This window comes from Melospiza georgiana, chromosome Z (genome assembly GCF_028018845.1).
Source record: "Melospiza georgiana isolate bMelGeo1 chromosome Z, bMelGeo1.pri, whole genome shotgun sequence".
Classification (NCBI taxonomy): Eukaryota; Metazoa; Chordata; class Aves; order Passeriformes; family Passerellidae; genus Melospiza; species Melospiza georgiana.
This window is the reverse complement of record NC_080465.1, coordinates 29,624,208-29,641,714: the sequence shown is the minus strand read 5'-3', so window position 1 is coordinate 29,641,714 and position 17,507 is coordinate 29,624,208. Positions and strand designations below refer to the sequence as shown.

General features: G+C 34.0%; 1 protein-coding gene across 1 annotated transcript in view; it reads right to left on the bottom strand.

Moving 5' to 3' along the window:
- Window positions 1–2,018: 2,018 nt before the first annotated feature.
- The window catches only part of RASEF (RAS and EF-hand domain containing), a 30,167-nt gene continuing 14,678 nt past the window's right edge, over window positions 2,019–17,507 (bottom strand). Inside the window, exons 4-17 of the mRNA XM_058043705.1 lie at window positions 16,657–16,752; window positions 15,592–15,669; window positions 14,961–15,076; window positions 14,173–14,241; window positions 13,180–13,264; window positions 11,769–11,860; window positions 8,764–8,998; window positions 7,616–7,753; window positions 7,377–7,524; window positions 6,390–6,471; window positions 5,234–5,348; window positions 4,272–4,391; window positions 3,212–3,288; window positions 2,019–2,127 (exon numbers count right to left, since the gene is read on the bottom strand). Of these exons, the coding sequence (XP_057899688.1) occupies window positions 2,019–2,127; window positions 3,212–3,288; window positions 4,272–4,391; window positions 5,234–5,348; window positions 6,390–6,471; window positions 7,377–7,524; window positions 7,616–7,753; window positions 8,764–8,998; window positions 11,769–11,860; window positions 13,180–13,264; window positions 14,173–14,241; window positions 14,961–15,076; window positions 15,592–15,669; window positions 16,657–16,752 (1,560 nt within the window). The remainder of the gene's footprint in view (window positions 2,128–3,211; window positions 3,289–4,271; window positions 4,392–5,233; window positions 5,349–6,389; window positions 6,472–7,376; window positions 7,525–7,615; window positions 7,754–8,763; window positions 8,999–11,768; window positions 11,861–13,179; window positions 13,265–14,172; window positions 14,242–14,960; window positions 15,077–15,591; window positions 15,670–16,656; window positions 16,753–17,507) is intronic.

Sequence of the window (17,507 nt, the reverse complement as noted above, 5' to 3'; positions counted from 1 at the left end):
TTCCTTCCATTTCATTCATATGGACAAAAGGAAGGATTCACACAAACAACACAGAAAACGCCCTCATCAAAACAGTCAGTTATATTTGGCTTTTCTGCTCAAAGAAGCTAAATGAAGCTGTATTTTTTTTAATAATATAGGGTTAACAGTAAACAATATGTATGTGATTAGGCATATTCCTGATACACTTGAGTGTCCTGCATTCTCTGCCACATGCTTCAGATAAGTCTCAGAACTACAGTGAGGCATCCTGTACTGCTGTGTGGGAAGACACTACAACCCTGAAATCTCCTGCATCGAATTAGGCAGCATGTGAAGATTCTCCTAGTACTTCAAAAAACCCTCACCAAGCATGTTTTGTCTTCTAGGTCTGAACTATTATACAGTGAAATAAAATGTCTTATTCATTCTGGCATTAGATTTCTCTCTCTTGGTGAAAAAATTTCTGATAATTACCTAAGGATTAGCTGCTCTGATTACATATTTGAAAGGATGCCTCAAACAAATTCTTTTCCTAGTTAAAACCTTTTTATTATTTCTAAATTATGAACCTTCCTGTTTATCAGATCTCTATGTTTTATACAAGAGATAACACAGTACAGGCCATACAGTGCTGATAAAACGCAGCAAACAGCTGCTAGTCATACGGTTTTTCCATCAATTGATAAAACTTTACCCAGGTTTGATTTACTTAACTAGGCTTCAGCTTGGAGATGTTTTATTAATGGAAACAGAGGAGACAACAGTTTTCTGACTCTGAAAAGGTCCTATCCTATTTTGATCAAAATCAGTGAAAGTTAAGAAGAACTGGATTTTGACCACTAACTGTAGAAATGCCCATGATTTTTTACTACATTATGAAACTCTTGGGAACTATTTTAAGCAAAATTCAGTTTAGAGATGACGACACCTAAAGCTACCACCCTCTGGTAAGTTTCTCAGAACTTTTCTAAAATCAGTTGAAAGAACTCTCATTAAAGTGATTGCTGTTCATTCCAGGGTTCTCTTTTACTGAAAAATTTATACAAATGCTTGTGCATGTGAAGCAATTCTTTCACCTACTGATTTAAAACTTACAAAAATGTATTAAAATATATATTAAATCAGACTCCTACATACTATTACAATCTTTCAGTTAGTGACTGAATAGAAGATATTTGAAAAAGCAAAGGAAAAATTACAACTTGTACCAGTTTGTAAGGATCTAACTTAAATAGGCAGAGAGATATTGGATCATATCTCATTTCGGCAATCCTACATATCACAGGTGTTACATTCTCTCTGGAATTTTGAACTGTAATAGTCCAGACAAATGCTTCTTTCACCTCTTAGCTGTGTAGGATCAGTCATAAAGTCTATTTCTCACTTCTTAATCAAACCCCAACACTTGAAATGAAATACATTCTAACTAGCCAACTTTTGAGGAACTGCAACAGAATACCATGCACCTGCCACTGTCTTCTCCTGATAAAGATCATTCTGGTTCCCCTAAACTTAGGGATTACTTAGACCTAGGCAACCCTTAATGCTTTGGAGTTTTCTTAAGAAATGTTTAATCAACATATATTTAAGGCTGTCAAAAACTAGATAGGTAGACTCGATCAAAAAGAGATTGTATTCACTGAAGCTGTAATTTTTGCTTTACCTGTGAGTGATATTGAATATTACTACATTCTATATATAAGAAATACGAATGCCATAAAGAAACATGCAGGTAGAGACAATAATATATATTACAATATTGTATGCAGTGACTACTGTAGCATTGATTCTGACCTCATTGCACTGAATAATATTACTTTAAAAAACTGAAAAAAGAGACTATGGGGTGAAGCAATTTCACAAATTTGAATGAGTAGAAAGTACAGTCTGGATCTTGAAGATTATGTGTAGCTTCTAAATATACAATGTATAAATCCATAATAAAAGGAAAACACTACTGAAATATTTTGGTTTAGTTGTTAACTTGGGTTTTTTTAAATATACAAGTTATTTAGTTAAGGAAAATTATCTATCATTTAAACATTACAACAGTTTTTTGTGAGTGCTGACTTTTTGACAGGTGTCCCAGCCAGGCTGGTTACTGATCTTGTATCATCTTGATTATCACTTCGTTTTCGCACCTCACTGTAAAAAACAAAAATTTGCACTCAATTAACACATTTCTATTCATGTTCATTCTTCTATTTTTACCACAATATGCTGCAGAGTTCATCACCATCTATTGTACGGCTAATACAATGTAAATTAGCACAGAATCAACGTGTCTCACAAGTTTCCAATTTGGTAATCATATTGACATTTCTATTCAATTCATAGTGATAAAAATATGATTTTTTTTAATTATCTAGTAACTCCCACATGTTCTGATTTATCTTCCATTTTCTTTTGAGAAGTTTTTATTTGATTCTGTATGTTACCATAAAAAAGAGAATGTTTATAGCTCTAAGTACAAAAACAAATAACTTCAGTTTCAAGTATGAATTTACTTTCATAGAATAAATGCGTGCTGTTGGATGCCTTTTAGAAATGCAGACTTAAAAGCTGTGCAAATATGATTGATTATGGGTTACAGAACACTTTCTTGGAACCATAACTTCTTTCTTACAGGTCTTTCAAAATTATACTTTAACGAAAAATGGCTTGAAAAGTTAGTGGAATTGTAGTATTTGGATTACATACTATTATAGAAATACCAGGGTGCTAAATGTACATAAACAGAATTTCTATCTGTAAATAATTTAGAGAAGGGGATATCAAAGAAAATATATGCAATTAGAATGGTCACAAAACTGAATAAATATTAATATGTGTAAAAGAATGAAAAAATAATTACACATAGAATTATTACATTTCAAAATAAATTATGAAAGTATCAAGAAAACAAATCCATGTACAATTAAAATTACAATTCACTCAGCAAACAGGTCTTAAAATTGTGGGCTTTGTAACTGTGTCCTGGTTTAAACATTAATTATTGAGAGAGCTTTGTAACATTTTCAAGCAAAAATGTTATTTCATTAAACTGAGAATACATCCCATCTTGCATTTATCTATAATGATTTAACAGAGTATTATTTTCAAATTTTTTTACATTGGTACAATTTTAAAACTATATATAGTGTACTTTTCCATGTGCATTCACATAAAATGTCCTCTTCATAAAATATACTCAGATGTGTTTAGGTGAAAATAAAACCTAGTAACTTACCGAGCAAGATGAAGAACTGCTTCTACAATATTAGATCCATCTTTAGCACTTGTTTCACAGAACAGTGCATTGTAAGTCTGTGAGTAAAAATAAAATGTTAAGCTAACTGATCTGAGATGGCTCCCATGTGAATGGGTACATTTAATTACAAATTGTTTCCTGAATAACACAAAGAATGACAGTACACTTAAATGAACACGATTTCTGCTAGTGTACTTCACTGTCGAACACATTCTCTTTAGTATTGTAAAAAAAACAGTAATTGTTTTTTAATTACTTCTGGTTTATAATCGTTATATTCTGAATTAATAAACTGAAAAAAAGCCATATTATAAACTTAATGCTCAAACTCAATCTTCTTGTCCACAAGACTATAAAACAGAAAGTGGCCAGGACAGGTTACTTAACCTAGCTACTGTAACTATAGCATCTGGTTACTGTAGGTTAACGAAAAAAACTTCATTCCACAGGTAACAGACATGGTATCTATCCCAGTATAATCAATCACTTGTGCAAGCACTCATCCATTCAAGACCCTTAAGACTCCTCCTATTCTACAAAATACAGGACTTGTGCATCACTTTCACCCATACAAATACATGCAAAAAAAACTTGTTCACACTTCTATTTATAGCAGAGAATTTTTTTTTTTCTTTCTGCACATGGGGCACGAATACAAGAGTCTCTTGAAGATGAAAACACTCCACACAAAATCTGGACAGACACAAATCAGTCAATAGTGTGCCCCATATTTGAACTATTGAACAACTTCTATTTGGCAGCAGAAAAACTCAGTCGTCTGTCCATCCACCTTTTTACGAGAAAGACTGAGAAGTCTTTCAGAGCCAATAATGAACTTCAGCTCAGCAGACACTGAGATGTGATTTAACCCAGCAAACACCATCAAAACACAATAGTTTAATGCCAAGTGTCCATGAATCCTCATTACTTGACTTGGACAAATGAGCATAAAATTACCTTTGTTTACTAGTTTTCACATGGTTTTCAGATAAAAATTCCTAAGACCATTTTATACTAATGAGGTGCACTTGGACCTTACCATAGCCAGCTTTTCTCCATAGTTTATAGGCACACACTTTTGCCCTTGTTCTGTAATATCTTGACGGAGATCTGCCTTGTTTCCAACCATCATAATTGGAATATTCTCATGAGTCGCATCCTGTAAGGAGTTGCATCCTGTTATTGCTAGAACATTCACAATACAAAGAAATGGCCAACATCATCATGTCATATCAATTTCCTTTCCACAAAGTCTTGCACACTAGTAGAAAAAAACTGACAAATTACAAAAGCTATGCTGAGAACTTTCTATAAACCACTCAAAATGTAAGCAGTCAGCCTAACTATCAGCCCGTAAAGATGTGTTTCCATTCCCATAAGCCTTGTTTCCCAAAAAGGAATCTAATGTGTTAAGTTCATCTAATGGAATTGGTTACTGCATCTAAATGCTGTATGACAAAAGTACTAAGGGAAAAGTAGCCAACTCCTATACCATGACTAAAAGAAAATGTTTTCATAATGAACTAAGTAATTTGCTTGCCACTTTCCCTCCTATTAAGCATCCGCAGCAGAAGAGGAAAACCCCTTGCACTACATGCAAATTCATATTCAAATAAAAAACCAAGAAGCACAAGTAGAAAGAATTCCTGAAAATTTCACTGAAGCTATAGCTATTTTATATATCTAATATATTGGTTTAAAATACAAAGACTCCAAGGACTATTCAAGCCATCCAGAAGAAGGTATCTGAAATATGCTGTCACATTCATTTTAAAAGGAAGTGAATGGGAAGAGTGTCATTGCACAACATCCTTTAACAGACAAAGATGTATCAGATTGACTTCTAACTGAGTATATCAGGATACATTTCAGACTTCTATTTCTATGACAGCCTCCAGTCTGGATAATTACAATTTACATCTAATATAATTTTATAAATTAAAAAAACCAATAATGTAGTGAAACATAGCTTCTAAGTTCTAACATATGTAAGGGTCTTACCTCAATCATATCCACCCATTCTCTCACATTAATAAAGCTTTTTTCACATGTTACATCATATAGCAGTAAGACACCATCTGCTCTTCTGAAGTATGATTTAGCAATACTTCGAAATCTTTCAGAAAAAAAGAAAATATTTGCATAAGGCCACATTATCAAATAATAGTTCAGTTTAATATCACTAAGATATAAGGTTTTTTCCAACCTTAATGGTTCTATGATTCAATGATTGACCTATACGTAACTTTCTAAATTGATTGCTCACTTTACTTCTTTGAAAAAGACAGAAATCCAATAAAATTATTTGAGGACTTCATGATCAATTACAGCCATCTTTGTCATGAACTTTCAATCTACAATCTTTCAATATACAATCTATTCAACCAAGTATAGTAACTAGGTATTTACAACAAGTATTAAAATATTCTTCACAAATTCATTACATGAGAAGAAGGCTGATTGGATTCCTACGTACATACAGCCAACACAAATCTTGGCCAATGAACATCTTAAACTGACTTCCACAGCACTAGATTAACCTCTCAAAAAGCCCTAAAAGCTGTTGGTAAATAAGTAATGGCTCTCAAGTAAAGATGTCATAGGATTTTGAGGAAACTTTACACAATATTTTGAAAAATGATGGATATACATGATTCTCAGCAATATACAAAGATAATTTTAGCAAAATTCCAAAGTCTCTGGAAAGAAGTTTTTATATACTAAATACAATGCAAATCGGGACCACGATTTTCATGGAAAGAATAGGAGATGGGGAGGAAGGGAAGGGAATCTCTAAGAAAAAGTCTGCTTAAAATACAGGTGTAATAAGAACAAAGAAAGCTAAAGACTAAAAACAGAAGAAACCATATGCATCTGCTCCACCGTTTAGTATTGCCAAGGAGGGACATACAGATTTAGTTAATTGATCCTGCAGTGAACCTCAACTATTTCTCTTGATACCTCAAGCATCATCGAAGATAACGCATAAGCATTCCACCTGTCTTGAGGTCTCAGCAGAGAAAAATTGCATCTGTTTACAGATACTTACATATGGACCATACAATTAATGCTTTTTTCCAGCTAGATGAAAAAAAGGCAAATGACTTTTACAAACAAAATAACTCAAATAAGGTAAAGTGCAGGGTATATCACTAACCTCTCCTGCCCAGCTGTATCCCACAGCTGTAACACTGTAGGTTCTCCATCAACAATTAGTCTTTTCATTTGAAAATCCACACCTGAAAAGAATCATGTTTATAGTCTAAAATAACCCATCAATAATCTTAAAGAAACCACAAATAAAAGGTAGGGGCTACATATAACAGTTTATCCAAAATTCATATTTTTTAATAGGTTGTGATATTTCAGTCACTCATGCCCATACTTCTGAATTGCAATAATCCCCTGAATGTATTTGCCTTTTCAGAGAAGAATTTATATAAATTGCAAGTCTGAACAATAAGCAAGAACTCTCGCTGCTTTATTTCGCTAAACAGTTTTATCGAAGAAGTGAAAATACACATAAAAAACTTGATTTCAAATACCAAGGAAGAAAAAGATAAATTAGAACAAAAATCATGACAAGAGGCAATAAAACAAACATAAAAGTATGATTTGATTGGAAGACAAAATTCAGTCTTTGGAACCCTTAAGACTTAAGTTTGTTAGCTGACAAGTACACTAATATACAGAAGTCAGTCAGAAATCCTTCTAGCTGTACTTAAAGCAAAGCTTCAATAACACTTTGAAGAAATTGCAACAAAAAACGGTAGGAAAGACATGAAAGGATAGTACGAAATAGTACGGAAAGAGTGAAGTGTTGAGAAAACAAGAAAGCAATGAAAAATGCAGAAAAGCTCATACACACACTGAAAGTTCCGTACACAGACATTCCTTCTCTGGGGCTTTGTGTTATTCAGAAAGAGGCTTCATAAAGAAAAACTAAATTAGACCAGTACCCTATCTTGTACTACAAACAGCTGTTATTACTAAGCTTTAGTACTCAATTAGGTCTCACAGCCTGCATAAGAAACTCTTTGTGTATATCCCTAGCAAGGAATCACAAAGACGAGCTTTTCATCCTCTTCACTGCAAAATGACAATAAAGTTAATTTCAATATTTTAAGAAGAACACCAACTATACCTAGAGTTGCACTGGTATTGCCTTGAAATTCATTCTTGCAAAGTCTCATAAGAAAACTGGATTTTCCCACTGCTGCATCTCCAGCAAGAACAATCTTGTAAGTCTTCTCTGTACTGGGGTATTTTGGAGTGCATTCCGCTGCATCTGACTGAAAATAAAAAGAATCCCTCTGTAACAACTCATAAAAACGTACCCGTCAGTATCATTCTTTTCCATTTTTCCCCTGAAGAACCGGTTACCTGAGGGGTGAGAGCAGATATGTATTTCCTCGTTGAAGCAACTGAGCTGCTTCGACTCACTGGTCGGGAGGGCTTCCAGTCTAAAACTGCAGTGCTGTTAGCAGGACTGTATCCTTCTTCATCTCTGATCTCTGGAACCTGAAAGTATGAGTTAGTTCTCTGGTGAGAAAAGCATGTTTTTCTGGAAAGGCACAGCTAAGACTGAGTAAAACACTTTAAGAGTTTGGATTAAACAGAGATAAATGACCAGATACAGCTGTGCAAGTCTAATCAAAATACGGTGATAATTCTCTTCTCATAAATTTCTGTTTAGTATAATCTACATTTTGTCTTTTAATGTTTTTATGGTTTGGCATACATTCTTTCAGTACTCTAACAGAGCAAACTAATTTCTATAAGAAAATTTCAGCTTATAACAAAGTGACAGTAAACAATTAGGACAATACTTAATTTCAAAGCTTATTTTGCAAATATTAAGAATTTCCCCAAAGACATTACTCTCTATGTTATTAATACTCAAGCTAAATCAAGTAGAGCACAGCTGTAATCAACATTATTCACAGCAAAGTCTCCACAGAGATTAATGTCTATTAAATGAACAGGTTTTTTTTAAAAAAAAACATACTACACTGTGCTTGATATTATTTTTACTTTGTAGTCCTCAGAAACTCTTTCGATGTTACCAGCAATAAAACAGACACAGTAATACCTTCTTAGATTTTTTTAATTCTCTAAGACTTTAGCCTGTAAATCGATGTGTGAACTAACAGTATTCTATCTCATATGTGCTTTTTTTCTCCACTGCCGCAGCATAGTAAGAGGAAGTGAATAGAAACCTATTTTATTTCTATCCATTTTTTTATCATTAGAAAATGAGCTCCTTTCTGCATACAGTTTGACAAACTTCAAAAATCACAAACTTAAAAAATGAAATTATTACCTGAAAATTTATCAAAAAATGTAAATTCAAAAAGAGAACTATTTATTTATTCTCAAAATATCTTCACTAATTAATTTAAATATGTATGACCCAAATATTTACTTTTAATTGGCCTGTGGGCAAAGATACATTTTATTTTATAAACAGGAAGCTAATTTTGTCTCCAGTCAAAGGCTTTTCTCAGAGAAGAAGTAAATCTGGCACTTACATCTGTATCAGAAGCATCACCACCAAAGCCTTCTTGTATACACTGTGAGCTTTGAAAAATCCTTTGATGCCTATATTCCACTTCTGAATCATACTCATTTGAATCTCTCAGGGTAGACAAACCACTGTCAAAACAGCTCTCAGGTAAGCTGTCAACTTCACAGTTTATCCTTTGCATCGGGTCACAAAGGGCTAAAGAATCATAATCTTCATCGACACAAGAAGAATGAGACGACCTAATAAGAAAACATTGGAGGGGGAAAAATAAATTATTCCATATTATAAATCCCAATAATAAATGCTCTTCCCAACAAAATCTGAGCCCTTCTGGAATAGTCAATTCTTAGAAATGCCAATGTTATGTTTAGGACATATGTCAATCCCTATCTTGCCTTTACAAAGAATTTCTTTCTCAATCATATGTCTTGGGATGCTGAAATCAAATTACTTAATCTGTGTTACTGATGATCACTTTCCAAGTGTCAGTAATTATGACTATCTGTTAATTTTAAAAAGCCTATCTAAAAGACACTCAGAAAGTGATGTACTATGAAGACATGAGAAAAAGAAAAATACATATGATGTTTTAGTGAATTTTGGCCTACTCTAAGACATCAAACGACCTTGACATACTGTATCTCATTTAAATTAATACATTTGTTCACAGAGGCATGCATGTGCATGCCAATAAGAAACAGCTATAAATGCAGAAGGATGGAGTAGCCAAGTTCAGGAGATCAGTAATGGTGGAAGAATTCACTGAATAATTTTCTTACAGTTTGATACACTATGCAAAACCTAAACTTTTACACAGAATTTCTCTCTTTTCCCTTTACCTTCCTTTAAAAGTCTTTTTTTTCCTTCTGGATACTGTAATATATAAAAATATTTTAATTAATGCAGCAATGACAGTATGGATTACAGAAAAAAAGATTTTATTTATGCAAATAAAACCACAGAAAAAGGAAGGTTAATAGAGTGAACCCTAAGAAAACCAATATCATAAAGAAGGTTACAATGGCTACAATCATTATCATGCTCCTTCAGCAAGACAGGGACAGGCATCAATGAAAGTGAGGCAGTAAAGGTCTCCAAGTCATAGCAGAGCAGAGAGGGTCTGGCTTAGCCCTGTTGGGAATGGATGTGATGCACAGACCTGCTAAACCAGACAAGGTCAGCATCAATCCTTGTAACAACAGCTGGCTCCCAGAGGGACTCCCCTGCGATGGCACAACACAGGAGAGTACACTGGGGAAAATCACCAAATTATGAAGCGTTACTGAGTCGAATTCTTCCCTGCACCTGGCCAAATGGGGGTGACAGTGGCATCATTTTCCTATGCAGTAACATTCAGAACCATCTAATTTACACCCCTTCAGGCTAATGAATAATCACATGTATGCATGTGATCTTTGCTGTAGGATATCAAAGCATACATGGTCTTTGTATTCATGCACCTACTAGCCTATATCAAATCACTGAATTACTGAGGAAGAGTGCATGCTATAACAAAGTTAAGCTTGTCAGGCATTCCCTGAAATAAAGTACTTAAGCAGGCACTTCTCAACTGCACTGAACTATGAATTCAATGCTGGGAATTTCACATATGCTTAAAACAAGTTAGACCAAGATGAATCTTACAGACAAAAAAAAAATCATACATTTTAGAAAGATTGCTTAAATCATGTCAGTATACAAACCAATACCTCTCAATGCTGATCTGATGTCAGGAGACAAAGTACTGAAAACAAACAGGTTTTGGGACATTCACATCTCTTTCTGTCTTTTGATACTATCAAGTCACACATGTTATGATTAAACTTTATTCCTACCACATAACATATTTCTACCACACTTTCTTCTAAAGTGCCTTGTATTTCTCACTTCTGTGGAAATGCAAGGGTTGCACCATGTGGCATGTACTAATAAATATTCAAAAAGAACAACATAACCAAGCCTCCAGAGAGGTTTTAGTTACTCCCTCAGAAAATTACTGAATGCAATATGCAGCTTAGAGTGGATGCCTCTAAAAATTTTCAGAGGGCCCAACATTAGGGAATTGGGTTTTTGTGCATTCAGAATCAGGAAAGCGCTTTTGACAAGCAAAACTTTATAGCCAGCAAACACATCTCACGTGGAGACAACACAATAAGAAGGACACTGCTGAATGAATGGGGATATTGTAAGTGTGAAGTCAATTTAATTACTATCCAAGATAATTTTCTTTCTGGCAGACTACTAAGACCTCTATTAGAGATCTCTCCATGGTTTGGAATACCACTGAAAGAAAAAGAAGACAAAATAATCCATCAATTGATTAAGGACACACATTTTTGCTGATGGATCTGTTTAAAAAAACAAGTGTGAAAGCATAACATGACTGATAGCACTCAGGGTTGCCTCCAGTACCCACTGTCTTCAGGGAGTCTCTGAAATGATGAGGAAGTTCTGCTCAGTGATCTTTATCTAGTAAGTAGAAAACTAAGTACCTCTGACTATCTAATTGCATTTAGATAACTTAGTGTTTTTGTACTCTTATCCCATAAATATCCAAGTGCATCCACTATTCTTGCATGTCAGTGTGAGATAAGGCGATTTGAAGAATCAGGCCCATATTTGTACTAATTATTATATGGGAAAAAAAGGCATACAAAACCAAAAATGTTTTATTTCTCAAGTACTGAGAAAGGCTAACAAAGGTCCTCAGAAGAATTTTACGGTTTCTTGGAGACAAAGAGGCTGAGACTCAAACTAGAATCAAAAGAGGCCAAGACCAGACAAGAGGCTGTCTGACGTCTCCACAAGTTTATGGCTTCTACTGAAGAGGGTTATTCTGAGCTTTCTGAAGTCATTGAGAAGATTCCTATTGACTTTAGTATATTTTGGATCATCTGCTAAGGTCACATATTTGTTCTAAATCAGACAGAACCATTGTCTGTTACTTAACACTAATCTCGTATTCTAAGAGAAGCCATTCTCAAATTAACAAAAGCAAGCCTGGCTTACCTGTCATACCGTGGGTTTAAAGGAGAATGTTCACCATTAAATTTAGGACTGCTTCTAGAAATGGTACTTCCTGGTGAGGTATTTGCCAACCGCTGCAACAGATACATAGTAAATGCACTATAACTTTGATGAACACAGAGGATTATATCTAGATTTGTTCAGAAAAAAAAGTGCGCATCATCAAAATTACAAATTGGATGTATTTAATATATGTTTATTTATATTTTTAAAATATATATAGTTCATATATATATATATATTACCTAATACTTCATATATGACTGAGGGTCAGAAGGCTTATTACCTATAGCATTTAGGCTTCACCTCTGCCTTTATACTGAACATACTAGACATGTTCAACTACAAAAGAAAACAGAATTTCCAAGAGGATGATTTCATTGACTACCTCAAGACTCTGACCTCAAGACTATGAAATGCTAAGCTTTGAAAAGTGATATTTAGACCATGGCATGCTGACTACTGAAAAAAAAGGGGAACTGTCACTAGCTGAGCTAGTTTCAGGAGAGCTACCTCCTAGTTCCTAAGAGAGATCGTGAAGGAAAGGTCTCAACTAATAGCATGTGACAAAAGTATTTTGTAAATTCTGCTGTGCTTCCATTTATTCACTGGAAACAGTGTCTTCTATGTAAGATGCTCATTTATATTTCCACGCATGACAGTTGAAAATGTCATTGTTGCATCTGTAGCTGGTATCAACAAAAAGCAACACCCTCTGGTAGCTTGTATCAACAAAAAGCACTCATGTTCACTGGTATGGAATACTGCAAACAGGCAGTGAACTGACCCCTATTTTCCTCCTTCCTCTCCAGTATTGTCTTTGTGGGCCCATTATTCTGATCCCATCCTTCTAAAAAAGCTATATGCTTTCCTCATGATGCCCAATTATTAGTTTTAAGAGCTTTAACAGGTTTCACAGGACAGCAAAATGACAGTGTAGAGTAGTTTTTTTCTTACTTTAAAGCCTTCCTTTCTCTAGTTTGGAGGATTTCAAGCGACATTTGCTACAAGAGACTCCAATGCAGTTCTAAGAGCCCAAAATGGTCTGACTAAGGTCTCTCTCAGTAGTCCATGCCATTCATATTCACACACAACACAAACATATTCCCTCTAGCACAGGAGAAACTGTTGATTTATTCACTTCATAAAGTATCACAGAATATTTTTTTAAATAGTAATTTTCCAAAGCAGTTGGAAAGCAGCTGTGCTCTAACAAAACTACAGTACTTAACAAAGTGTAAGTAAAATCTAACAGAACTACACAGGAGTATTCCCACAGTGAGTCCACTGAAAAAACCTCTATTTTCTCAGTATCCAGTGAGGTACCAGTTTAATTGTGCTGTGCTGATTCTTTCACCTTTTATGACAATGTAACAAAATCATAAATACATACCAATGATCTGTTGTACTTGCTGAAACTGTTTTCAAGTGCACTTCTTAAACCATCGTTGCTGTCATGTAATTTTCTATTAGCTGATCTAACAAGGAAACACAGTTCAACTTGCAGAACTCAAGAAAACATGAAAAACTCTCCAAAAAAAAAATTTTCAAAATACTTCTAAAAAAACCCTTTTCTTCTTTAGCTAAAGAGTTACTAAAGAGTTACATGAAACTGGAAACACACTGACAGATACTCAAACAAATCACTGTGAATTTTAGGCTTCAGGAGAAGCCCAGGAAGCCCACTTTCACTGGTACAGCATGGTCTCTGGTCAGTGGAAAAAAAGGTACTGGAGGAATGGTGATTAAAAAAAAAAAACAAAAACCAAAAAACAAAAGTGCCAAGAAAAACCCAAACAACCCACACAATAAAACAACTAGTACAGCCATTTCTGTACAAAATGACTATCCTTTAAATATTGCTGAGGTGATTCTAAAGGCAAATATCATTAATCTGCTTGAAAAAAAGAATTTTTTTTGATAAGGATATTAAATAAAGATATAAAAAATCTATTCATTGTGACCCTTCTTGTGCACCTATTGCATAATACTGCACACTCTTGGTACTTTCCAGACAACAATTAGACAGGGAGTTACTGGAGAAGCAAAGCCAATAGAAAAAGGAGCGAGTCAATAATTTTTATTGGACAGACATGGACAGAGTCAAATCACATTCAGCTTAATAGAAAGAAATGAAAGTTAGTGGGGCTAAGAAAAGAAATGGAAAGAAAACAACTAGAGTGTTAGTGGGTCAGTACCACTGCAGAATTAATACCTCAGTAACATTTATGACAGTTGAGAACAACACCTTTTATGATAATTTAGGCCATTTCATTATTTTAACTTGAAACTCTTCCCCAAATTTCAACCCAATCTTTTGCATACTTATCTCAAATATGGTGGGACAAAGTTTGATAATAAAAAACCTGAATTTCTAAAAACTTACTGAAGTATTTCAATTTGTCTTTCCAGATTATCTCTGTCTTCAGTATACTCTCGAATAATTTCTAGATCCCTGGGGAAAAAAAAAAACAAAACAAAAAAAACAAAAAAAAAAAAAAAAAACAAAAAAAAAACCCACCAAACTTAAATAAACTTATGCTTAACAGGATAGTCTTACATTTTCACCATATTGCCTTTGGCAGAGTTTACATTTATGCTGAAACATGCTGAGAGCAGTTTTACACAAAGTAAGATAATTTGATGACTTCATTAATCTCTGCAATTATAACTCAACAAAGACTGTGAACGAAAATGAATGTTGTACAAAATAACCATGGGAACTGTTTCCTTTTCCCTTCAAATATAATTTATATTATCTGATGATAACAACACAATGAAACTGCCCTTTATGCTCCTTTAAAAGAGTAACCAGAAGTAGCTTCTATTCATTTTAGAAAAACAAATGGTTAAGATAGACATGGAAGGCTTCCAAAACTAAAATTTATACAGGTCCTCATGTGAGTGCAAGCCATGAAGAAAAAAAAATAATCCTGATTCTGTACTGTTGTTTCATTCCTAATAAAGTCTCACTAAAACCAATGGATATTGTTGCAAGACAGAGAGTTTGCATCATAGCCAAACTTGCTCTTTCAGAAACCTAACAAGATTTATGAGCAGCATTGATGACACGGTATCAAACATGTACCTACCCTTTAAGGCAAATGTAGAAAATAACAGTTGCTAACTGCATACATAATAATTACATCAGAGAATAGATTCTGGTTAACTTACCTCTCAGTGTTCAAAGACTGATCTGCATACTCGCTTTTCAAGGTATCTAATTCACTCTGCAGAAAAGCTATATTTGTCTGTGCTTCTAAGAGATCTTTCCTAAGTCTCTGATTTTCCTTCAAAAAAGGAAGACATTAGATGTTAGCTGTCACAGTCACCTCCACAAAATGTTGATATATTATAATAGTAGAATAAAAACCATAGTTTTTAAAAAGAAACGTAACACAAAAATGAGACACTATAAAATTTGGCATAGAGAGGGAAAGACAATTAAAGAAGGCTAAATCAACAGAGAAGTCATTAAATTAACATGTGAGAACCTCTTAACTTTTTATTTTTCATTCAGTTACAAAAAAAATGGGACCACAGGATCTCAAGCCATTTCTAAATGTCCTATATAGAATGTGTATATATTTAAACAGGTTCTTTTTCAATTTAAAAGATCCACATACACTAATCCATAACTTCAAAGGTTTACTTTCTAGATGACCATTAGTAAATGTAAAAAAAAAAAAAAAAAAAAAACCCAACCAAAAATCAAAACCCAAATCTCCACAAGTATAACAATCTGTATTGCAGATACTAAAACTGAGGCTAAATTAATATGTTAATAATAATAACATTCTCTTACCAGCAACATATCATGTATCCTTTTTTTCAGTTCAACTACATCTTCCCTGTGATTGACAGACTTGGACTGCTCCTCCAGCTTGAAGTATTAAAAAAATTCACAATTAATTTATTTGATTGTTCTGATTTAAAAAAAAAACCTTATGAAAATCACAATAAATAATTGCTAAAAAGTTTTACAGTTACTAAAGTTTTTAAAACTTAAGAGTTTTTCTGAATGTAGTAGCAGACAGCATTATTTCAAAAAACACTGGCTTTTTTTTCACTCTTTAGGTATAAAATATTCATAACTAGTGACACAGAAGACTGCCGTTAAGATAGAAACAGAGAGAAACACTAACTTAAAAAAATATAAAAAATTATTACTACCTCAACTATGTAGTACTTGGACAAGAAGCTCTCATGTTTCTTGTAAGAAATTTCCATTTCTGAAAATGTTCTTCTAAGTGCAATTAAATACAAAACCCAAAAAATATATCCACTTTCCTTGCCATAATTCTGATAAAACTTATAGCAAAAACCAAGGTCAAAATTAAACCAAATTATGAAATATTCCAAAACATCATTCCTATCTGAGATTTCATTTTGCTTTATTACTAGAAATCAAATTACTATCTCAGATTGCAGTTGAGTTCTAAAAGGCACTATACATAAAGTTGGGTACTAAAAGGCACTATATATAAATTACAATATCTGTGTTGCAAACTCCATCTTTATTTATAAATTACAAACACTTAGTGGCAATATTTTGGACTATTTCTAATGGACCAAACATAAGACTAGGTAACTGCAATGCTAATAATGTGACAGACCTAGAAAATTGTTAAGCTACAGAATTTATGTAATAATTGCTGCTCCCTTTCCTAAGTATTTCAACAAATAACACAGCATGAATACAATAGCAGAGAATGTCAACACAACCTAAAAATTATCTGCAGTTGCCATTTACTCATACAAATTAAATCAGAAACCTACAATTATGATTATCCATCTTAAGGGAAGCATTTAATGAGGTCAAGATCTCTTAAAATACTTTAAAAAACTCACAAGACTTCAACTCACTTACCTTTTTAAGTTTTTTTATTGTCACCTGAAGATCCCCAACTTCAGTGTCATACTGGCGCTTCAGCTCATTTAGTGCTTCTTCAGCCTTTTGCTTCTCCTGCAATATTTTCAATCTCATTAGAAGCTGAGACAGGTTTCAAATGTTTATCAAAAAATTCACTCATTGGTTTGGAAAGCACATGCTTTTTGCTTAGACAAATGTATCTTTCTATTCTGTCCCTTTCTGAAGATCCATAGGTTCTGATTCTGTAATTGCAGTCCACTTCTAAAACACTCACAGAAATAAAATAATGGCATGAGACTAAAGATATGGGTCAATTCAGTGTTTTTCATTCATGATTCCTGCGCTTAATATTCTCAATGTCACTTACTTTTTTACTTCTTTCTTTTTAATTTTTTTTTTGCTTACAAGTGTTAGAACATTAGAGGCCCATGTCAGTAAAAGCAGATGACAGCATGTCTAGTTTTAGATAAATGGTACCATCCCAGGAACAGAGACAAGGGAGTGGTTTCACTGCTGTCTATTCAATACTACCCACATCACCAGGATGGTCTCAGCAGATGGAAATGGAAGCAATGCCATATGCTATATGCCAGGGCATATAGCAGGGTGTGTGCCTGTGTTTAAGAGACTGCACCAAGTACTGCCTGCAAGGATGTGGTGTGCTATTGACTGGCGTGTTTCCCTCACTCCAATCACTCCCAGGGACTCCAGTTTCGCAACACAAGAAGTCAGAATGCAGCAGTGAGAAGTGGAGCCAATAAGACAGGTTGAATTTTCACGTGGAAGAGGCAGGCATAGATTTTGTTTAGAATTCAGAATTTCCTGTAGGTGACGCTGGCATTCACGTG